Source organism: Ammospiza nelsoni, chromosome 6, assembly GCF_027579445.1.
Source record: "Ammospiza nelsoni isolate bAmmNel1 chromosome 6, bAmmNel1.pri, whole genome shotgun sequence".
NCBI classification, from domain to species: domain Eukaryota; kingdom Metazoa; phylum Chordata; class Aves; order Passeriformes; family Passerellidae; genus Ammospiza; species Ammospiza nelsoni.
Window position 1 is genome coordinate 16,558,562 of NC_080638.1, and position 23,991 is coordinate 16,582,552.

The 23,991-nt window shown below is 41.9% G+C and overlaps 1 protein-coding gene across 15 annotated transcripts; it reads left to right on the forward strand.

Moving 5' to 3' along the window:
- The first annotated feature begins 156 nt into the window (after nt 1-156).
- On the forward strand, nt 157-23,991 carry GTF2H1 (general transcription factor IIH subunit 1). Of its 15 annotated transcripts, XM_059473971.1 has the most exons (16): nt 817-3,111; nt 4,370-4,538; nt 5,859-6,245; nt 6,349-6,541; nt 8,918-9,080; nt 10,735-10,828; nt 11,356-11,505; nt 12,394-12,473; nt 13,780-13,910; nt 14,919-15,006; nt 16,318-16,406; nt 17,247-17,364; nt 18,127-18,217; nt 19,608-19,723; nt 20,665-20,757; nt 21,324-23,991. In XM_059473971.1, exons 3-16 carry the CDS (start codon nt 6,239-6,241, stop codon nt 21,408-21,410), a joined length of 1,500 nt encoding a protein of 499 aa, XP_059329954.1. In that variant the 5' UTR covers nt 817-3,111; nt 4,370-4,538; nt 5,859-6,238; the 3' UTR covers nt 21,411-23,991. The 15 variants fall into 15 exon arrangements, with proteins under 15 accessions (XP_059329945.1, XP_059329947.1, XP_059329955.1 ...); XM_059473962.1 differs by lacking the exons at nt 817-3,111; nt 5,859-6,245 and adding an exon at nt 157-601; XM_059473964.1 differs by lacking the exons at nt 817-3,111; nt 5,859-6,245 and adding an exon at nt 608-792.

Below are 23,991 nucleotides of genomic sequence, written 5' to 3' on the forward strand. Positions count from 1 at the left end.
CGCCCGCGCGGGAGCAGCAGGAGGAGGAGGGGGAGGAGGAGGAAGCGGCGTCACGCGCGCGCGCGCACCCGCCCGCCGGCCACGTGACGCCGTGACGCGCGCGGCGCCCCCTCCCTCCCGGCGCGCGGGCCGGGGCCGAGGGGAGGCCCCTCCCCCGCAGCGAGGCGGCGCCGCCGACCCGGGAGCGGAGCAGGACGGGCCGCCGGGGCCGATGGCGGGCGACGAGCGGGGCCCGCGCGGACGGGTGACGGCGGGAAACGGGCCGGGCCGGGCGCGGCGGGGATGGGGGCGGGGAGGCGGTGGCGGTACCGATTTACTGCCGCGTAACTGCCCCCTCCGCCCGCCGCCGTCATGGCGACGGGGGAGCGGCCGTCACGTGACCGGGGCGGGGGCCGGGAGGGGCGCCGGCGCCACGTGACCGCCGGGGACGCGCGGCTTCGGAGCCGCTCCCCTGTCACGTGGTGCGGGCCCCACCCCCGGCGCCCCGCGGCCCGTTCCGGTCACGTGCCCGCCCCGCCCGCCCCATGGCCCCGGCGGCGGCCGCGGCCCGACCCCCGTAGCGCCGCTCGCACTCGGAGCAGCTCCCAGCGCAGCCCGCACGGTAAGAGCCGCCGGCGCGGGGCGCGGGGGAACGGCGGCGCCGGGCAGACCGCGGGGCCCGATCCGCCTCACGGCCGCGTTGCTCCGGCGATCCGTCCCCGGGGGCGGCGGGACCGTGCCGCGGCGGCCTTTGGCCTCCCGCGCTTCCTTCCTGCCCAGCGGACGTGTGACGGTGGCCGGGCCGGAGCTGCGGTGAGGGAAGGGACGAAAGGGGCGGCGGCACCGCCGATCTGCGCTCCCCGGGGCCGCGGGCGGTGGCGGGGAGGCGGCAGCGCTGCGCCGGCGGCACCGCTGCCGGGGCACCGGGCTTGGCCCCGCGCTCGGCCCGGTGCTGCGGGCGGCAGACAAAGAGGTGCCGTGGCAGCGCCTTCCCCGCCGGCACCGTGCGGTGTCCTCGGGCCGGTCTCGTGGCAGGGTGACATCCCTCCCGTAGCGTGGGTGATGCGGATCGGGGGAGGCCGGGCTGGCCCCTCAGCACCGTGCATCCCCCCGGTGTGCCGGGACAAGCGGCACTGCTGCCACCTCTCCATCCCGCTGACAGATCCCCGCCACCCGCGCGGAGCTGGCAGCGTCCCCGTGCCGCTGCGGGTCAGGCTGGGCCATTGGCACAGATATTCCGTGATTCTGCTCTTGCCTGCGGGGAGCGGAAGCCCAGCAGCAGAAAGGCCTGCATTGATCTGTCAGAGCTTGCCTGCCAGCCCCTCCCCACCCTGGCCAAGTCAGGATTATTAAAACGTGCAAACGTTTCCTTTATTTCTGCTCAGAACTCGACATAACCATATGGAAAGAGACTGGAGTAAAGTGCTGGTAACGGAGAGCGTTCAGAACAGGTGTTGTAAAAAACAGAGATGAGAGGTACTGTATCTTAAAATAAGAGTGGTCAGGAAGATTCCCTTCAATGGAGGAAAGATAGCTGTTGGAATTTGATGGTATTTCCAGAAGCTCTTTGCTCCCACAGAGCTGCGAGGGGAGGGCTTGTAGGTGGATAAGCACACAGAACATTTCTTTTGGTCTATGCCAACACTGAAGCTTCCTGATGGACCTTGCCTATTGTACACTGCAGCTGAAATTAACAGCCCCAAGACAGGCCTGATGACAAGTTGTACTTCATTGTTAGGGCTTCTGGTTGATCCGAGTGCTTTTAGAAATGTTGACCAAGCTCTGTTGCTGGGGAATTTAAAATAAATTGTCTGACCTTCCTACTCATACTTGAACCAGCCGCTGAAGAACACTAATGCTGTAGCAGGTTAAAATTATCACTTAAAGCCACAAAATAACAGCGTTTGTCTGTGTGCGTGTGGCCGTTCTTGCCCTGCACAGCAGCAGTGTCATCATCCATAGTACTGATTCCTGGAAGCTTCAGATGTTAAATGTAGAGGTTATGAGATTTGGACAGGAACAAGTACATCATTGATGGCTCTCTGCTGCATAGTAAGCCTTACATACCCAAAAAAAAAAAAAAAAAGCTGAGTGTGTGTGCTTTGCTTAGCAGGGACGTAGCCTTCCCTGTAGGAGACAGGGAATGAAATCTTGAAGCAAGGTTCCTATTTTAGAATTTTTCCTGTACTTCTTGTAACACGAAGCCATTTTGTTTCCATTAGTGACAGACGGTAACCTTCCTAAACCCCTATTATTAACATTTTTTTGTATTCTTTCTGATGTACTGTTCAAAAGACAGCTCTGGGTTTTCTCCATTTTGGGTAATGCTTACTGTGCTTGTGAGTTGTATCATCCCACTGCCACTGTAAATTACTGCAGGAAAAAGGAAGTACAGCAGTGACAGAAAGAAGAACAGCATGAGCCATGTGCTCGCCCTCCCAGAAGGTGGAATGAGCCACTTGTGGGATAATTGTGCTCTCACGGATTGCACATTGCAGGGTACTAGAAGGGCTCTGAAGGAGAACTTGGTAGCTGCTGATTCTTTGCTTCTGTAGTTGAAAGACTGGGTGTAGGTAGGTGAAATGGCATGATAGAAAAGCAGAGCAGCTGGCATCAAAATGAGCCTGACTGTGGGAATGCTTTCCTTTTTCTTGCTGTTCTGTACAGGTTGAATTCCTTTGTGTTCCGTGGCTTTGCCTCCATCGCGTTGGTTAATAATGACCTTAAAAGGACTATAAAGTAACAAAGGGAGAAAACCACCAAATCCCTGGTCTTGCACATGGTGAGGTTCCCAGTCTCTGAGAGTCTGTGGCCAGCTGCCTTTTTCCAGTAAGGATAAGGTGCTGATGAGACTGCAGACCCACAACAGGAAACTACATAAAATGGTTGTGTGAATAGCACTGAAAGGGAATAGTGCTGCTGGGAGACTGTAATGGATTATGCTAGGGAACAGTCCTGAAATCATGCCATGCAGTTTTCTTTGAGAAAGAAGTACTACCAAGGATGCTCTGAATGTGGCACAGTGTGTTCTAGTGACTGCTGCAGTGGTGCTGATGTGAAATCCCACATTCAGCTCAGCATGACTGAACTCTAGCAAAGCCTTGGATGGCTGGAATGGTGAAGGAGTGAAGTGTAAGTGCAAAGCCCTTTTGCCATTATGTCTTTCCATCTAGTGTGTTACTTAACTCATCGCACAGGAGCTTAAAAGACTTCTGTAGAAGAGAATGCTGTGCTATTGTCCAAACTGTCAGAATAAAATGTCTTGTCTTGCTGCTGGTTGGTGTTTTGTTGTTTTTTTAAGAAAAAAGTATGTGAATTTAAATGGTTAGAACTACCATTTTGTGATACCTACTAGTAGTGTGATAGCTGATGCAGGTTATAATCTGAACTTCAGTGTGCATCCCATCAATATTATAGGTATTCTGAAGCACATGCAACATCCACGTTAGCATTGGAAAAATATTATTTTGCATGTCAGTAGTAAAGTTTATGATACACAAAATTTATGATACACAAAATACAGCAACTGGGCATATTAAACATTTTCAGCAAAGATGTACATTTTTGATAAGTGTACCAACACTTATCAAAAAAAGATGTACACTTTTGATAAGTGTGCCAAGCTTTGTTTGCCAGAGTATAGTAATACTCATCATATCTTTTATCTCTTGAATTTAAGGCTGTAGGGTGAACCTGGGGAGAGGAATGACAGTGACTGCTGGGGAGAAAAATGCAGCAAGAATCCAAAGTCTTGTTGGTTTGAGACTGCTGACAGAATTATGATTGTGCTGTAGTACATGTAACATTAGTTCCACAGACTTTGGAGGAGAGGGACTGGCCAGCTGCAGTCAAGTGTACAAAACATTGTTCAAGCCACGGGCAAAAGCCACCACAATAAGAACACCTGAGTCTTACTGGGCTACCTTATCTTTAGCACAGTGAACTGAAAAATCCATGGTTTTTCACATACCTTGTATCCTTCCCTTTTCTGAAATGACTTAGCATCTGCCATTCCCGCTGAAGAAGGGAATTGCTGCCAGTACTAGAGAAGATTTGGCATTCGTCATTGCTTAGCTTCAGAGTATTCTTCTGAACTAGAAAAACCAATGAAAGGACAGTAAAACAGGAAAATTTAGTTATCAGTTTAAATGTAAAATTTGTGGGTCTTTTAGTGCATCAAAAGCAGTATCAGCAATATAATTAGATGAATTCTTTAGGTAGGTGGGAGTATTTTGTTTAAATAAATTTGCTGATTGTACTGAAAGAGGGGAGCACATTTATCTGAAACACTCCCAAAATGATATAGGCATGAGCAAATAATACTTTAATATAGACAGGAGTAGTGAAAGTTACAGCACAGCTAATCAGCTCAACTGTATGTTGTTAACAGCTCATTGTAGCCACAATGGCAACATCGTCGGAAGAAGTGCTGCTGATAGTGAAGAAGGTGCGTCAGAAGAAGCAGGATGGGGCCCTGTACCTGATGGCTGAACGCATTGCCTGGGCTCCCGAGGGCAAGGACCGCTTCACCGTCAGCCACATGTATGCAGACATCAAATGTGAGTGAGCACTGCCTGCTGCACTCAGCACGAGTGCCACAGACACCTCAATACCACACAGAGCTCACCTGCCATGCATGCTGGGTGCTGCTGCCTCAGGAGGGTTGCAGGGCTCTGGAGCTCTGGCCAGGCTACTCCGTAGCAGCAGAGATCAGGACTGGTAAAGTATCACCAGCTTAAGGATGCTACCACAGAACTTCTGCAGTCTTCAGATGTTTAACTTAGATCTGCTGCATTTACTATTAACTTTGATAAACTTCTGCAATAAATTGAACAGAAAAATAATCCATGCCATATGCTTGTAGAGGGAAGGGTGGGAGGAGGATCAAGGAAGCATATAGGATTTTCAGTCTAACACAGAAACTATCTGGCGTGTCATCTGTTTAACTCAGTATCTAAAGCTGTTTCGATTTTCATATAAAATGAACTCAGTTTTATTTTCATCCAACAGACCGTAGCTTCAGAAGTGTCAGCTTCTGTAGTTTGGCCTAGCTGCTAACATTCTGAATAAGCATTTGCTGTTGCAACAGCAGAGTACTTGCAAGTCAAAACTAAACAGTAGATGTTTATAGCATGCTGCCTTTCTGGCTCCAATTAGTGTTTATATATCACGTGCTTTAATGCCAAAGTAGGAATAAAAAGTGAGTTGTATGTGTCACTTTGTAATGGTTTAGTGATTATTGCTGTTTAAAGTCTCATACAGGTACTGCAGCATGATTGAAAGTGTGTGATGAATCAGAACTAAGATGATATTTTCTTAAATATGAAAGTGATGAGAAGTTTAAAAGCCCTATTCATCGGTAATAATCAACTTTGTGAAGGTTTTATTTAGCTATTAACTCACACTTAAGCACCTTATATTTTAAATATGCACATGTATAGGCATTGAAGTATTTTTAACTTAGACGAAAGATGTGCTTTTTGTCATCTGAAATAAAAAAAGGATGAGATGTTTTTGTAAATTTGTAATAGAGAAGGTGATTTAGTGTTGATATCTGGTTCCTGTCTCCCACTTGCTTTAGAGAAAAGGCTGCTATTAAAAGTTAGGTTAGTGCCATTTGCAGTGCTTCACTAAAGTCACTATAGCACAACAGTCCATAAGCATAGGTGTCCCAGCCTCTGCTCCCTCTGGTTATGAGGATAGAAGCAGGAATTAGATTCTTCTTATGACTCATGAGGATGTAGTAGTACCTTGGAGGCATTGGTGATTAATTTGGGGAGCATTAGTGGCTAACTGCACTTAGCTCACCACTGGAAACTGGGATCCAGATGTGCTCCTACCCACCCTACCTCTGCTTTCCTACCACTGTCCTTCTGCAGGAGCTGGGCCAGCTGCAAAAACAAGAGGGGGTGCTTTTCAGTGGATCAGTTCCTTGCTTCAGCTTGCTGCACAAACACTAGCCATCACACAAGAAATGCAGCAGGAAGAAGTGGAAAGGGGGAATGAGGTCACCTTTCAGCAGCAGCCTGGATTGCTTCCAGGTTAAAGTGTCCAGGTGATGACAGCCTCATTTGCAGCAGTTTTCTAATGGATCCTGTGGGGAATACAAAGATGAATCAGGACTCCTGTTCAAGAGCTGAAGGGTATTAAGCAACAGGCTGTTACTGTCTGTGTCTTGTATTTTAGAGTGAACAAGGTGCAGGATTCAATCTATTTCAAGGGGAAGACTGACTGTTCCATTTTCACAGCTGCAATTCACATGCAGGGTAATGGTATTTAATTGGATGATGAGAATAACTGCTTATAAGCAAATACTCTAGGGAAGACAGTTTCTTGTATAAGCTTACTGTCTGTCTCTCTGCAATCTAGGCCAGAAAATCAGTCCAGAAGGTAAAGCTAAAATTCAGCTGCAGCTGGTATTGCATGCAGGGGACACAACCAACTTCCACTTCTCCAATGAAAGCACAGCAGTGAAGGAGCGAGATGCGGTCAAGGATCTTCTACAACAGCTCTTGCCCAAGTTCAAAAGGAAAGCTAATAAAGAACTTGAGGAGAAGAACAGGTAAAGGGATAACATCCTAAAAGTCTGCTGGGTTTTTTTCTTCTATCTGTTAGCTAACTGTTGTGTATTTCTGTTAACATGTGCTGTTATTTCAACATCATGAATGATACAGCATTTGTTTCCCTAGTAAAAATCTCCCTGCTTTCAATTTCAAGGCAGTTCCTTGAGACTTGCATAACCGTCACATGTTGAGACTACACTTGTGTGCTTAGTGACACGTTCTTGAGGTGTCAAGGCAGCCAGTCTGGCTGCCACCCGGTCTTTCTTATCCATAGCTATGAGAGGAGAGCACCCAACTGGCAGCCTGTCTCTTTAGTCTTCTTAAATATATATGTATCAGTTAGAAAAGCTGCTTGAAAGATTCTTTTTTCCTTTTCCAGAAATTTTGTGGAGCCTGGTGATTTTTTTTTCCTCCCCATAAAACCCCATTTGCCCCATCTTTCCTGATGTTTTATAGACTACTAAATTTTTAGGTACTCTCATGCATCTCACTTGAGAGGCTGCAGTTTGTTATTTGGCATACAGGATGTTTACTCTAAGAAATGGAGAAGATATTGAGGACCTAAGTCCTTTTCCCACATTTCCGTTCCTTTAACATGTTTGTTAATCCAATTCCTGTGGCCACAGAGCTCTCTTCTCTGCATCTCCCCTGACAAATTTCACTTCATTTTAGTGTCTGCTGTGAATCTTGTGTCTATGGCTTCCATTTCCAAAGACTCTTGTAGCTCTGAACGTAGATTTTTCAAAACATGAGAGCGTTGCCTCACGGAACAGACTGGACCTTTACAAGATTTCCCAGCAGAAGAGCAAGAGCCCTTGTGCTGGAGCTGTGACACAACCAGGATTAACTGGTTCCAGTACTGCAGCAACCACTAGGGTCTGCAGCAGTGCAGCCTGCGTTGGCACTGTTCCCATACTTGTTTCTTTATGCTATGTGCCTTTTTTCTGACAGTATTGGTGCTGAGAACACAGGCAGTCTTAGCTCTGAATCTTTGCCTCCTTAAGTGGAGATTTACAGCATCACACCATGAAGTATCAGCAGCTTTTCTAGTTACAGAAAAGCCAGAATCCCTGCACCTACTCAGCCATAGTTTCTTCTCTTGATTAGAAGCCCAAGTCTGCTGATGGGGCTTCATTAGCTTAATTGCAACAGATCAGGCAGAAAAGATCCAGCCTGTTGTGGGAGGGTACAACATCCAGAGTCCTTCCTCCTCCATAGCACTTCCTTCATTTGTTGATATGTGGGAGTTGAGTATGTACCAAAATTCCAAGCTTTAATGAAATAACAAGAATAACAGACTGCTTTCAGCTGCACTAATTTGTAAGAATTGCCACTAATCCATACTTGCGATAATAAGAAAAACTGGAGAAACCCTGCTGGTTAAAACATAATAATCCTGTCACAAAGCTTTCACTTTCACCTCATCCTACTTCGTCCTTAGAGCAGCTAAAGGCTTTCATTCTGTTCAGATTGCAGTTTACCCATGTTCATCCCTAGACCATGTATCCATAAGACTCCTGGTTTTTTTCATTGTTTGCAATTGATCAGGACCCTGAGGTACAAGCTAAAGACTGGTGGGTTATTGGCAGATTGTGAACACACATGCGTGCTTCCCTGAAAATAGCCCAGTGGGTTTCTGATAAGGTACACAGCTGTAAAAACAGCTGCTTAAGCATGAGTGAAGATTCAGATGCACAGTCTTTGCATTTTGGGTGGTGATACCTGATATGTGGATGATAAATTTTGTAAACAATGCTCCCTGGTGGAAGTAGTGACACGGAATGTGTCTCATACTTGTGCTGTGTCTGATTATCTGATTAAAGGATGAAGATCCTACTGCTACCACAGAAACATAAATGAACAACCATTGGAGTAGTGTGTTTTAAGAGATCTTATCCCATACATATTTTGTGATCTGTACTCTTGCACTAGAATAGAGCTCTGTAGCTACTGAATTTTAAGATCTTAAAACAAGAATTGGACAGCACTCAGATCTCATTTTTTCCTCCCTCATCATATTTCTGTTATGGAACAGCAAGAATATTCATTGTGCTTTTACAGTTCAGAAGATTCCAGGCCTGGTGTGCAAAGACACAAAAGCATCACAGAACATTTTAGGACAAGACACGAATCCCACAATGAGTTTTTCTTAGGCATTACTGTTTTCTAACTTTCAGTGTTAACATCCATTTCTTAAGTCTTTTCAGACAAGCAGTGCTATTGACATTGGTTGTTCACACAGTCTTGTTAAGAAATGCACAGCATTTTGAAAGAAAAGTTGGTTTCTGTTCCTTTTGTGAACTTGTGTTAGTTGTGGAAATACTAGTGATTTATTCTGCAGTGTTTCAATTCTATTCAATACATTCTTTTACCAGAATGCTGCAAGAAGATCCTGTTTTGTTTCAGCTCTATAAAGACCTTGTTGTGAGCCAAGTAATCAGTGCTGAAGAATTCTGGGCCAACCGTTTAAGCCTGAATGCAGGGGATAATTCTGCAGCACCTAATAAACAAGATGTGGGCATCTCTGCAGCATTCCTGGTATGTTGAACCTTTAACTTACAGGATTTTAGAGCAAACAAATTGGGGTTCTGCTCATGCACTTTATTCCCATATACATGAACTTTCCTGGTTCCTCAACATCTCTCTGCTTTTCCAAGTGTAAAGGAGGGGGGAAAAAAGGTTTCCTTCTAATCTGCAATCTCAACATTTTGTCAGTTTAAGATGCGCTATTTGAACTTCAAATTGCCAATAGGGAGATGATGTTTGTACTGCTGCTCTGTCTTCTGTAAAACAGGAGTGATGTGAATATATGGTCACTAGATTAAAATGTATGAGCTCAAATTAAAGAGCATATCTGTGGCAGCATTGACATGCATAAATGAACCTTTCCACATAGGGGTTTTATTCCCTCCCCAATTTTTTAAACCAGTACGTGCTTTCAGCGACTTGAAGAACAACTTGTGTGTCTGGAAGCTCATTTTCTTTCTTTCTCTAACTTTCAGTTATTTTACCCCTTTGTCGAAATTGTGCTTGAGTAAATTCAGTGCAGTCAAAAAGTAATCTAGGTACAACATCAGATTGCTCACACAGAGATATGTTTCTGCTTCTGCAACAAAACTCACAGGACTCTTTAGATGGAATCCCACTTCCACCTTTGTAATGACTGTGCTCACAGTGGATTTGGGAGGGAAAGAGGAGGTAGGAATTGGTTTAATTTAGCTGCTGTACAACCATTTGATTTTTTTTTCCCCGTGGAAATACCAAAATCAGTTGCCAGACAAATTTGATTGCTCTGATTTCCTGTTTCCCATTGTTATTACACTTTAATGTTGAAAAAAGAAAAACCACAATGAAAGGTAAACTCACCAAACCTTGAAAACTAAAACGTTCTTAAACCACCTGGTTATGTTTGTGTTCTCTGCATTTGTGAAGAAGATATCTTAGATATTTGTGTGTCCCAATTCAAGTTGAATCTGACTGACTCTGCTCAGAATATGTTAGCCTATGAAGATGATGGTACAAAAGCTAGGCTTGAGGTACACAGGAAAAGGAGGAAAAGGCAGCAGGCTGTGCAATCATGTACTTTTCCTGTTTCTGAGAATTGGACAGAGCACTCCTCCTCCAGAGCTTCCTAAAGAGATCACCGAGATCAAAGTTCTGACTAAGGCTAATCCTCAGGCTTTAAATTCAGTGTTACTTATCAGTTACACTAAGATGTTTTTAGTACACAACTGTGTATACTTATATTATAAGGGAATAAGGTGTAAGAGCCATAAATCCTTTTTTGTCACTTCATTATAGCCACTGATCATTCACTAGCTGAATTGTTGAGTGAACAATAAAACATGAGGCATATACAGTATGCTTACTTATTTTAACTTTGACACAAGGATAAGCATGAATTAATTAAGCATACCTTGTTTTGACCAATGGAGTGCTCTTTGCTTTCTAAAGCCTGCAGTCTGCTTGTTAAATCATCCCTTAAATGGCAAGTATAAGAAAGTAATTCATGTTTGCTTGTTTATTGCTCATTCTAAAATACCTACGTACGATGAAATATGCTATGGATTACTGGTGGAAGAAGATTTTTTTACCTGCAGCAGACTTTGCTTGCAAGATTGCAGTTCTTTTCCTTCTCCAGTTAGGGAAAGCTGCAGACATGACTGTTTTTTCCCTGTGTGCTTTTTCTCAGGCTGACGTACGGCCTCAGACAGACGGCTGCAACGGGCTGAGGTACAACCTGACTTCGGATATTATCGAATCCATATTTCGGACATACCCTGCAGGTAAGAGCAGAGTTTTACATTCCAAACACATCCATTTAAGATTGGTCTTTTTACTGCCTTACTGTAGAAAGACTAAAATGTTCATCTGAGATTTTATTAAATGAAAACATTCCAACTTGTGTTGAGTTTTTGTTTTTTAAATTGTGAGTAAATGTTTGATTTCCATGACAGTCTCCTACTCAGTGTTCCAATTAATTGTTATTTTTCATGAAATCACCTTCAGGAAGAAAATAACCTGTTTTCCATCATTTCCCATCCACTGTAATGAATACTGACACTGATTCATTTTGGCCCCTAGTGTGAGGGCAATTCAGGAGTGTTCAGGCCACTGTTACCTGTACTTTTCAAAGCTTTAAAGGCATAAGTGAGTACCTGTTCACTCATGCTTAACTACTGCAGTCCCTTGCATTTAATGGGAGTGAATGGAAGCAGCCAGAAAGCAAGGAAGCCATCAAGGAAATGGTGATCTAAAATACCATGTTAAGATTTGTGGAACAGTTTGTAATTGTTCTGGGTTTTGTTCACAGTAAAAATGAAATATGCAGAGAATGTTCCACATAACATGACTGAGAGGGAATTCTGGACACGATTTTTTCAGTCTCATTATTTTCATCGGGACAGGCTCAATACAGGCTCAAAAGACCTCTTTGCAGAATGTGCCAAACTGGATGAGAAAGGTAAGCTGGTTGTCTCTGAAAACTACAGATGGTCATGGCAAGTTAGCTACAACTTTGCCATTCTGAGCATGTTTCATAGTGAGAGCATTTCTTGGAACAAATTACCTTTGGAAAGTGGCAGCACTAGATGTAAGCTTTACTGCAAATTCCATAGCATGCCATCCTGGTAGATTGATTATGTGCCATCAGTTACTATGGGATAATTCTGTGTACATAATAGGTTTTGTTTTGTAGTATGTGCATAATTTACAACAGGTACAGCTTTTGTTATAGATGGTGTTTTAGTAAATGAGATTCCTATTTGCCCAGATTTTTCAGAGGAGTTGTCATCCTTCTTTGTCAGTCTTTTTAATCTGAAATAATAACACATTATCTAACTCAAGTTTTTTATGAACTTTTGAGATAGGTTTGTGATGATACCAAAATGTGGAGAGTTAGAATCACTTACCACCATTCCATAATATGTATTGAAAGCTTGCTATTATGAATGCAAAACCCTTCACAAGTCAAAGCTATCACCAGATATAAACTGTCATACTGCCCAGGCAGGGCAGCAGAACAGTGCCAAAGTTAGAAGAAATGCAATTTTGGCTTCCCAGATCCCACTACTATAACTGCATCTCAATTCATTTTTTTAATCAGTGTTCACTGATGTGTAGAAGTTGGTGAAAACTGGGCTAATTAGTAGGAAGATGTTTTGGAGTAACTTCCCACATTTATTGCTTATTTTAAATGGAACTTTAAAAAGGGTTTAAAGTTTTAGTCCCAGTGTTATTTGGGCCTGTGCAGAACATCTGTCTTCTTTTAAAGATTAAATATAACCTAATGATCCCATAGTTATGCTATTTGTTTAGATACAGTTTTTTCATGGTTTTTTGTTTCACACAGGGTTAAAAGCAATGGTGTCTCAAGGAGTGAAAAACCCTCTGATAGATTTAACAGCTTTGGAAGATAAAACATTAGATGAAGTAAGTACTTGGGGAAACAAAACAGAAAACAAACAAAAAATCCAAAAGAAAACCATAGCCCTTCCTTAGTTACATTTAAGTGGCTATTTCTTTTAAAACCACTACAGATGCTAATTCTAAAAGCAATTCCTTACTAGGCAGTTGCGGTGGTTGGGTACTCAACATTGCTGCTGTTGTGTGTGTGAAGGGAAATGGAGACTGTGCCCATGGACCTGTGTGGTCACATCTGCCTTGGTGTGCAGGGTGTAAATACAGGACTTCCCTTCTTTAAAGAATTGCTCTTTCATTTGGCTTTTTAGTCTAAAGAGAACTCTGTTTTTTTCCTACTTTTAAGAGTCTGTGACAATGTACAAAAGAGTAGCACAAATCAGGAAAAAGTCTTTGAGTTTTTCTTACTTTGAACACTGCTACTTGATTCAGCCTAACTGAAGGACACTTTATGCAGTGTTCTTTATTTAGCTTCAAATACCTTCTTTTGCTAAAATTAAAACTAACTTGAATTATTACCTGCCTCCAAGAACAAGTTAAAACAATTCATATCAATGGTGTACCATAATGTGAAGTAACAGAGATGTGCTTTTCTGCATTTGATGTAACTGAAACCCTTGAGTTGTAGTTAATAATGAAGCTGCATTTTTAAGTTTTTTTGTGGTATTTTTTTGTATTTTCTTTTTTCATTTTCTTTTTGTGGGAGTTGTTCAAAGCTAGCAGCCTGAAAGTGGACCATGAGTTTAGGATAGATGTGTTATAAGTGCTCTGCAAACTGCCCTGATTTGCTTTTGAGGCTGATTAACAGCAAGCATGAAACTGCCCATGGGGTAAAGTGCCACCTGGCAAGTGGGGAACTCTGCCAGCATTTTAAGGCTTGAAGTTTTTTTGAATTTTCCAGTGGTATCACATCCTCCTGACAGGTATATTTTAGCCTGTAGGCTGCTGGTGTGCCACTAGATGTTAAAAATCAGTCAGTAAAACAATTGCTGTCTTTTCCTTACCATCAATGCCTGTTTTGCACAGGTTATCCTTAATTTTTTTAAGCTAGTTCAGTTTTTACTTATATCATGGTCTCATAAAATTACCAATATAAGACCTGTTACCTTCTCTCTGACACCTCTAAATTGCCAAGTGTTAGCAGAATACAATAGTCCCTGGAGATTTTTCAAAGTACATAAGGAGATGGTGGGGCAAAACTAGGAAAACAATTCTGGATGGTGATGATGCAGAGGAGGTGGCTTCCTGACTCCAGGGAAAACAGAATTGTTCTGCTGCTCTGGGAGCCAAGAGGGAATGAATGTTGTTTTCTTTGCAGGGCTATGGTGTTGCTTCTGTGGCCTCTACATCAAATGCCTCAAAGTCTGCTAGAGAAAGCAGCAATGCTGCCATCATAAAACGCTTTAATCATCATAGTGCCATGGTCCTTGCAGCTGGCCTCAGGAAACAGTGAGTTTCAGTGTTGTCTAATAGATTTCTGGAGTAAATTTTAAGGAATTTCCAAAACAAAAGCACATCTTCAGTTATTCATACAACCTTTTCTTTTAATTTTTTATGAATTAATTATTTTCCTCTAAAAACGGAAATACCTTTAGGCTTCATTTTTCTTTATAGAAGTTTTTCAGAGCTGTTTGAAATGATGACTGCTATTTTTAACTGAGTTACGATATAAAGCAGATTAAAAAGAAAATAATGGGTCTGCCTTAGATGTCTAGCCCTAGTCAAGGCAGCAGAAGTAGTGGAGATGAGGTCTGGTGCAGGGATTTCCTATTTCCTGCCTTCCAGGAGCAGGTCTGCTGGGGTTTCCTGCAGTGTGGCATAGACGGATCAGATGAAAAACTCCTAAGGCGCAGTACTCTGCCCCTGACCAAAAACACCTGGCAGGTCACCTGCTCTACAACTGCTTTATGGACAACCAGCAAGGATTACTACTCTATCCAAACCCTACAGACCTTAACTGTGAGAGATCTTAGTTAACACTTCCTTCTGTTTGGCTGGGCTCCCTCACATTGTTCCTCTGTTTTGCACAAATTGTACTCTGCACCTTAAGCAATCTCTTTTGGGCAAAGTGTGTTTGTTTCTCAGTTCAGAAAGGCACAACAGAATAGGGCTCCCAGAGCTCTGCTAATACCTGGTTGCATAACTGTGTGTACAAAGTGTTTCTAATTTAGCCATGATTTTGCTGTGTCCCACATGCACTGTTGGCATGCTGCTATTTCTGAAGAGAGGGACCAGCACCTTCCCCTGCTGTGGAATTTCCCCTGTGACAAACAGGGTTAATGTGAGGAGTTGGTTTCTTCTGTCTACACCAACTGCTAGAAATTAAGACACAAGGGGGAAAAAGTATGTGAACATGCATATGAAGTTTTTGAAACAGATGTATTTACTTTGTCTCTAGCTTGTATCTTAAGTTTCCTGTGAGGTGAATTCTTCTTAATGCTGTTTCTCTATTTTAAGAGAAGCACAAAATGACCATTACAGTGAGACCAGCAGTACGGATGGAAACTCCAGGGATTCAGATTTCTTTCAGCCACCACTGAAAAAGGTATAAAGTTAGCTGATGTGATTCTAACTGAATGGAACTGGAAGCTCTGTCTCTCAAAAAATTGCTGAAAGTTCCTTACTTGGTTTATGACACATCTGAAGTAAAACTTTTTTAGTTTTGTTTAGAAGTATATAGAATAACAACCTGACAGCCTGTAAGAAGCCTTGTTACCTGTGTTAATAAACACGATAAGTTACACATTGAAGTATTATGCTGTTTTTCTCCTCAGTAGTGCCCAATAAAAGTAAAAAATTCTAAGATACTTCAGATTGGACTCAGAAATCTGGTTATTTCCATTTGCTGCAGTTCTATTTTCAGCCTCCTTCCTTTTGTTTTTCTTTCAAATGCCTGAAAACTTCTAAAGAACATCCATCAGAAAAGGATATTGGTGTTCAAGCACCAATATTAACCTGTCAAATGTGTTGTTTGTAGAGGGGATGATGAAACTGGCACATGACAGCCTTCATCTTAGTCAGAAGCTGAAGTGAGGTTGAACTGAGTGTAGTGACACCTGGTGCAGTGAAATACAGGGCAACAGCCTGGTCTAGATTAACCAGAGCAGCTCACAAAGTGGAAGAGAGTACTGTAATTGCTATAAAACTGAATTGAATACTCTTCCTGGAGCTGGCAGCCTAAACAGAAAACATCAGAGACTCCAAACTTGGTTACATTGTGAGAAAACCTTGTAGAATACATGTGTTGGCAAGTGTTGGGGTAGTCTTTGACTTTCCTCAAAAGCTGTAAGTTTTACTGAGCGGAAAATTATATAGCAAGACTGGAAGAAATGTGATGAAAAGGAGAATGAAAGTAGTGGAAGAACAGGAGACTTCAGAAATAGTTTTGTAGATGTACAAAGTCTGATGTCACTGTGCTGTTACCTCTCACTAGTACTCCACAGCTCTGCTGTCACCAGAGAGCTTGGGGTAATTACTGTGCTTTTAGTCTCAGACTCCTATGCACTAGCTATGAAATCATGAGTATTTCTGCTAATCTGGAGTTAGATGGACATAAATAGAGAGCACAAATTGTTATCTATTATACCTTTTGGAACATGTTGTGGAAGTGGCAGGAACTGCCTAATTTTTGCAGAATCTGGAGAAAAAGCAATGGTGCCAAGACTTCCAAATGGCCCATCCTGAACAACACTGGGCATCACTCCCTCTGGAGGGTAGGCATGAGTCATTCCATACCTGGGTTTTCTTTTAGGTTTTAGTAACCCTTCAGCTCAAACTTGATGCAGCAGAAGAAAGCACTGGATGTATGGACTTGTGCCTTCATTAGTAACTTGTGTCATTATTTGGCTAATTTTAGGTAAAACTGCAGGAGGCCATTGAATACGAAGATTTATCAAAGAATAATAGCGTTAAAACTATTGCACTAAACTTAAAGAAGTCTGATAGGTAAGTTAAAATAATGCACAGCTATTTCAGCAGAGCCAGTTTAGCAGGGGTTTCATCACAGCCCACACAGGACCAGCTGATTTAGTCCCTACTGTGCCAATCAGGTGTGTTACAACTGAGTTTAGGAACCTAATATGAGCATTTGCATAAACCAGTTTCCCCTTAAATTTATAGTTTCATTTCTCAGAGTGGTTGGGGTAAGAAGGGACATCTGGAGATCATCTAGTCCAACACCCCTGCCATATTCCATCTTACTTTTCAGAGGGTTAAGTCTCTAAGCCAACCTGAATGACCTTAACACGTAATTTCTGTGAAAGCCTATATGAAAATATATAGAATTCCAAGAAAAATTCTCTCCCAGGCATAAATGTGCAGTTGGGATAGTTTGGACTGCTCAGTGGTCTAAGATTTTTCGAGTGGTGGTCCTCCTGTTTTCTAGACTTTTGAGTTTGAGAACCATAGATGTAACATCAGAAAAGGAGCAGTACTACCTGAAAGAGAACAGTTCCAATGTGCACCTAACTTCATTTACATTAACTTCAGTTGAAAGTTATGTGAATTGCTCCATTCTAATGATATTTCCAGAATCTGGTGGCAGAGGTGGCTTTTCATTGGCAAAATGATCACAGATTCAACAACTGAAGCTGTTATAGGCTGCTATACTATGCCTAACCCAGCCTCTTCCCATGTGGCAATATATTGTACTTTGTCAATATATAAAGTACTGGTAACAGTTGCAAAGCATCTAAAATTAGAAACAGTAGAAGAACTGTCCAGGAGTTTTTTTATTGCTTTACTCTTACTGGTAACACTTTTCACTTCCCTTTTCTCGCCTCACAGGTATTACCATGGTCCAACTCCAATTCAATCACAGCAATATGCAACTAGTCAGGATATAATTAATTCATTTCAGAGTATTAGACAAGAAATGGAAGCATATGTACCCAAACTAACTCAGGTATGGAAATATATTTAAAAATGCCCCTCTTGATCTTAGCATCTTACTTTCTATACAGTTTTATGTCTCGTGCCAATTGAAGTTTACCATGAAAAATTTAAACTTCAGTAATCTCCAATTTCTGTTAACTGATTTATTTTAAAGGTTTTGAGCTGTTTAAAAGTTTAAAATCTACACTAGAGGAAACTTTCATTGCTGATGCTCAGTTATATTCTTCTGTTCCTACTTTCTTTTGAGGAAACAGTAAAGGTATAAGATACTAAAGGAGGACAGTCATGCCCATGCCAGTGTATTCATCCACCCTGAGAAATCTAGGAGATTACAGTGAACAGGTTTTCAATTGAACTGGCCTTTTGCTCCTAAATGACAGCACTTAGGCTGTCAGTGTGCTGTGGGCTGCACAGAAGCTCTGTGCTGGCACCTGGAGGGCAGCAGAGCCCTGTGGCCAGTATCCCCAGCCAGCATCTGAATTTATCTGTTTGTAAACTAAGTTTGGCCCTGAGTAAAGCAGCCAGCATTCTGCTACACTTCTGCATAGTAACAGTACACTTCTGTCATTTCAGAGTAAGTGCACAGCCTGTTCAAGGTCTAGGCAGAGAAAAGGCTACAATTAATTAGAGAGTTTTCACTGCAAACAAGCTATAGCACATAATTCTGGAAAAGAGCAGAACCTGAACTTCCATGTAGGTGTTCAACTGATCTTATTTTTAAAAGAATTTATTAGAAAAAATGACCTGGAATATTTGTACTCTTTCTCTCCAGGTTCTTTCAAGTGGTGATGCTGCCAGCACTATTGCAGTCCTGTCACCTGGAGGAGCACTTATGCAGGGTGGAACACAGCAAGCCATAAACCGTAAGGATTTGGGGTGTCTAATGCTTTAATTGTATTCTGGTGCATTGCACAGCACTAGCTGGCTTGCTGGTGCATCTCTCCCTTAAAAAATGTTCCAGTGATAAAGGAAAGTATGGAAATGTGTAGCTGGAGTAGTCCTGGGTTGCAGCAACAAAAGAAAAGCACCATGCCACCACCAGCCTCACCATGGGGGTGGTAAGGGCTACACCAGCACTGAGACAAGTGAACAGGAGAACATTTTACACAGCAAGTAATGAAGGAAACACCTGATAGATACCAAATTATCTTACAGATGTGAGGTTTTACTTGTTCAGCTTTTTTTTCCTCTGGATTGTAGAATATAACATACTCTGAAAACTCTTAAGGAAGCAAAGCCTAGATAATAATCTGAAACTAAGTTTTTTGCAGCCTGCATTTAAGATTCACAGCTTGCTTTAAAAAAAGGCAACTTCCTTGTAGACTGCAAGAGCCAATCAGACAGCCTCTCCTCTTCACGCCTCCATTCAACCACTCCTTTCCCTATTGTCACATTGAGTGCCAGTTTGAGTTCCTGTTTCTTCAGACTCACAGCAGATGAATCCCTATTCTCAGGATTTATTACAGTTTCCCAGTTTATCTTGTGTTACCTGGTCTGAAAAGCAGCAGAAAGTAATTCAGACAGCTGAAAACCAACTACGAGTTCTTTATGGTACTGAAATAAAAGGAATCAGCAAGCAGTGGTGAGGCTTTCTTACCCATCCTGATTGACATATAGGGTGCTACACTTCACTTCTTTGAGCTTGACCACCACTTCTTTCTTTTAATAGCCTCATCCTAAAATTTGATATTCACTGTTCAGTTCACTGTGCTCATCCTCAGTGACTACTTGTACTTTTTGTTTGAGTTTTTACAACTGTGGCTCTTTTCTTGTTCTTGAACCCTGTCACCCTTTTTTCTGTAACACAGTTCTTTTTTCCTGTCTGGATTTTTCATTTTTCACATGCTGTAACCATATTACCAACATAAGATAGAGGGAAAAAGTTGAAGTACCACTGAGTTCTTAGCACTGTGCTGTTGGGACAAGCCAGCAGCAGCACTGCCACACTGTTGGAACAATACAAATATACTGCTTCTAATCCTGGATTAGGTTTGGTGTCCATTCTTTGCCTGGCATGGATCTTCCTAAATAGTACACAAGCTTCCAAGTATAGAGCCATAAATACCAGCTGACCTGATCTAACAGCTGCTGATAGTCTTGATCTAATTGCTGTGAGGCACCTCAGTGTCCCCTCCCAGCCAGTCATTCTGTGACTGTAGTGGAAGTGTGCATCGCTGAGCTTCTTTGTTAGCCTTAGTTCTCATTTTTCATAGGATTCTTGAGTGATGTGAAAAACCCTTTTTGCTGTTGCAGAGATGGTGCCAAATGACATTCAGTCTGAATTAAAACACTTGTATGTGGCAGTAGGGGAACTGCTACGACACTTCTGGTCCTGCTTCCCTGTTAACACGCCATTCCTAGAAGAAAAGGTAAGGCAGAGCTCCCTCTTATGGCCCTGGTTATGATGTGGTTTACAGTGGCTGGCATTACTGAAGTATGGAACTAATACACATGCATCAAATCAGTGCAGCACTTACTCATCCCTAGAACTGAAAGTCACAAAATAACATGAAACCTTATTTTTCTCAGCAGTTCTGCTGGTGCTATTAATTGAAATCATCCTTGTCCCTGCCTGCCTGTTAGCTCCCTTTAGGAACAGTAGCTGTTAGCCAGTTTCAAACAGAATGGGCAGCTCAGTTGCAGCTGCAGGGTTCACATTTAAAACACAAAAGCTAAAGCCTCCCTTCCCCAACTCCAAGAAATAACCTCCACAGTGAGGTTACACAGTAGAAGCAAGTATCCCTCATTCTTCTATCCATTGCAAAATCACTGTCATACCTTCAGAACACACACTGCTCTTGAGAACTAAGTTGCCTTCAAGGACAGATGTTTGCCTACAGCCAGGTCTATGACTGTAACTATTTTTTTGTTACTTTTCGTGTCACATGGATAACAAAGATTAAAATTTGCATTCAGGTACATATGCATATCTGCTGCAAAATCTGGCCTGAAAATCTAGTCTTTGCTTGCAAAAGAAAAACATTTTGTGAATATCTTGTCTCTGTTTATAAGGATATCACATTTTATATAACAAAATATATCACATTTTGTGAATATCTTATATCTATTATTAAGGAGGTAATAATCACAGTGGCACACTGCACTTTCAGTCATACTGCACCTATCTCAAAAATAAATACAGAGAAGTGTTAGAGATATTTGAATAACTTTCCTTCCTCAAACTACACAACTCGAATAGCCCCCAGAATTAGTTATAAGGTTTTGTTGGAGAATAGTTTGTTAAAGGAAATGAAACTTCTGTCTTACTGTAATTCTTCAGTATTGTAATACTGGTTTCTGTCTCTCTCAGGTTGTGAAAATGAGGAGCAACTTGGAAAGATTTCAGGTTACAAAGCTCTGCCCATTCCAAGAAAAGATTCGGAGACAATATTTAAGCACAAATGTAAGGGAAAAGTACTGTTTAATTATGTGGGTGCATATTAATAATTTCATTCTTAACTATGAGAGGATGATAGGTTTGTTACTTCTTATCCTAGGACATTTTTTTCTTTTATTGACTAGGAAATGGGGAGAGGGAAATTGGGTACACAGTTATGCTGTTGTCTCTCTCTGTTCAGTTTGCTGAGTGATGCAAGCAACTGACAAGAACTGTAACCTGAAATTACAGGAGTGATAGAAAGAAAGAGGAAGTCATGTTTCATTTTTCACTTCCACTGCGAAATAGAACTTGAGCAACTTCAAATCTGACATGGGAGGAGAGCTCTGAAGTGGTCACAGACTAAATGCCAGAACAGAGAGCACAATGGAGGGGTCACTTTCCCCTTCCCTTTTGGCTCAGCAGCTCTGCACTGCTCCCTCTATGGATATTTTACAACAGAGCCTCAAGGTCCTTTCTCTGATTTTAGCAAGATTACTCCTAGTGAATAAAAGCAAGAATGCACCTGACAGGAAGGGGAGGGATGTGTTTCCAGCAGCTGGGACAATGCTTTCTCCCTTTTGCTGTTTCAGCTGGTAAGTCATATAGAAGAGATGCTGCAGACAGCCTACAACAAGTTCCACACGTGGCAGTCACGGCGCATGCTGAAGAAGACGTGAGGGCACATCCTGTACAGGTCTGAGATCAAAGCCTGCAATAGGGTAGGACTACAGCCTAGGTATGTGCAGATCTTAGAGTTCTTGCAGGAAGACCTGCAAGCTGTGGACTTCTGGAAACGATGCTAACTGAACTTGCACATTTTTTGAAAAAGAACTGAGATTAAACTTGAAAACGGGGGAGAAAAACAAGGAAGAACCAAAACGGAAGAGCTGAGGCGCAAATATATTTAAAAGACACTGTTTACTGCAGTTACTCAGGAACTGCTTTTGATTTGCATAAAAAGCTGCTTTCAGAAATAAAAAATTTAAAGAGGGTGTATTAATAAAATTTGTTTTTCTGTCTAATTTTTTTTAAGAAGTGTATGGCACAGGGTAGATCTCAAAAGTTTTTCTTCACTGGATTCTGACATTTTCTTGAATTTTGTTTGTACTTCCTGCAACAGTTTAACAATGATGTTTTAAAACATAGCTGAGACTGTTTTTGCTTCAAACATCTGGGAGAGTGTAGCTGTCAGAAGACAAGCACCTGCCATATGTTTCCCCACCAATTGGAAGCAAGAGACATTGCACTGAAAGCTGTTCATGGTCTGGGGTCCCTAAAGGTACACAGGGGCAAGCTTTTGCCTGAAGTCTTCGATTTTTATGCAAAAATTTTTCAGCCATCAGTTTTGCATGTTTCCTTTTGAGTGCAAGTGTGTGCTACTGCAATCTTTTTTTTTTTTTATGGTGGCATTTGTTCTGAGGAGAGAATGCATTTTTAAAAATGAAGTTAAATAAAGTTTCTTACAAAAGAAGTCATTTATTTTCAATTCTTAGGCATTTTTTATTTCTTCTCCTAAATCTGTTTTCCTTCACCCTTCCCTTTTGACTATTATACTGTTTTTGGCGAATTGATAATCATTGCAAAGAGAAAAATGCGTTATTTACACAGTGTCCATAGGTCTTGGGAATCTGTGCCATACTTTGTTCTAAATAGAATCAGTTCACAGTTTCAGACCAACTTGTATTAAATGTGACTTAAATGCAAAGTAACCCCCTTTTCTAGAATATATGCAGTTTAATGAGAACCTTGTATTTTTTTGTCACTTTGACTGGACAAGAGCTCAATATGGGCTACTGAACTTTTTTTTACTTCAGAATAAATGTGACTGTTAAAGGTGCATCTACTACAAAGACAAATCAGACTGACAATATGTATTCAAAGCAAGCACAGCAGTGTTTAGTACAGCAGAAGAAATTCCCCAAACCTGCATGATGGCTTAATACTACATTTTGGTATGATGCTAAAACGTGGTAGTATGATGTTGGATGGATAATTTTTGAAAATTCCTACAGCAGAAAAGATGTATTGGTGTAGCCAAGTGGGTGCCTGTTCTGTGCAGCTGCTCAGTTTATGCAAGAGGGGTTTTTTCTTTAACTGGTGCATGGAAGTCAGCAGCTTCTTTTGACCCTTTTCTTTCAGATTTCTGTGTTATGCTATAATCTTTTGGTAAAAGCTGAGTTTCAGTTAAGCATCACTGTGTGCACCTAAGTCCTGTTCAGAGCTGTGTGCATATTGTTCAGCCTCATTCCCTGTGTGCTGCTGCAGATCCATGCACGATCCCTGCTCTGCACCATCCGCGTGGTTCTGCTACAAGAAATGACTGGGCTCAGCCACAGATGCCCACTGGGCCTGACAGGGTGAAAATGTCACTGGGAATAAACAGATGTACCACAGCATTTGGGGGATGAGGTGCACATCTTGTCAAGAGTTACCTCTTGTGAGAGCTAAACTTTCTCTAAAATTTAGGCTTAGGGTGTGGCTTTATGAAGCCAAATCCCCTTCTAAGTGCAGGCAGCTCCCAGAAAAAAAAGGGTAGTTTTGTTCTCCCCCAGTCCAAAGTATTTGGTCTAGCAATTCTGGGGCCAAATTCCAGCTGTTCCTTGAAAGCTAGCACACCTTCCATCACATCAGAGGGCTAGGGTCAAGAAAACAGGTCTGATTTACATTCTAATTGTGCCTGAAGCTATGAACAACACATTTAAATATTAGACTGCACTGAGACTCCTTTTAAATCCTAGGAGAGTTTTGAATATGGAACTAATTCACCTTTAATTGGAATGTATTTAGTGTTCCTGGAAAGACTGGGCAAAATGGTTAACATGGTGAAAAAGTGTCAGTGCATCACAAGAACATTTTACAGCTCCAAGAAGTGATGTTTATAACCATTTTGGGGATGGTATTGCAATAGCTTTAAGTTATTATAATGATATCAGGCTATCAAAATGTACCTTAATGAGCAGAACTAGGGGGAGGAGGACTATGATGCTAAATTAACCAGTTTTGCCTGGAGACTATACAGGCAAGGCTGCTATGCACTTCATATTGCTTTTTCAGGTATTGTGGCAATAAGGCACAGGCCCCTCCTCAAGGAAAGGGAGGTAACTAAATATTCTTTCTACATTGTGTTCCCCTTTTCTGTAGCATGGTCCAAAACACAGATTCATTCCTTAAATTTTGAAACTGAATCATCATGCATTATATTACTATTGGAATCTTTATACTGACTTGTATTTTTACTGAGAATTCATAAAACTTGTA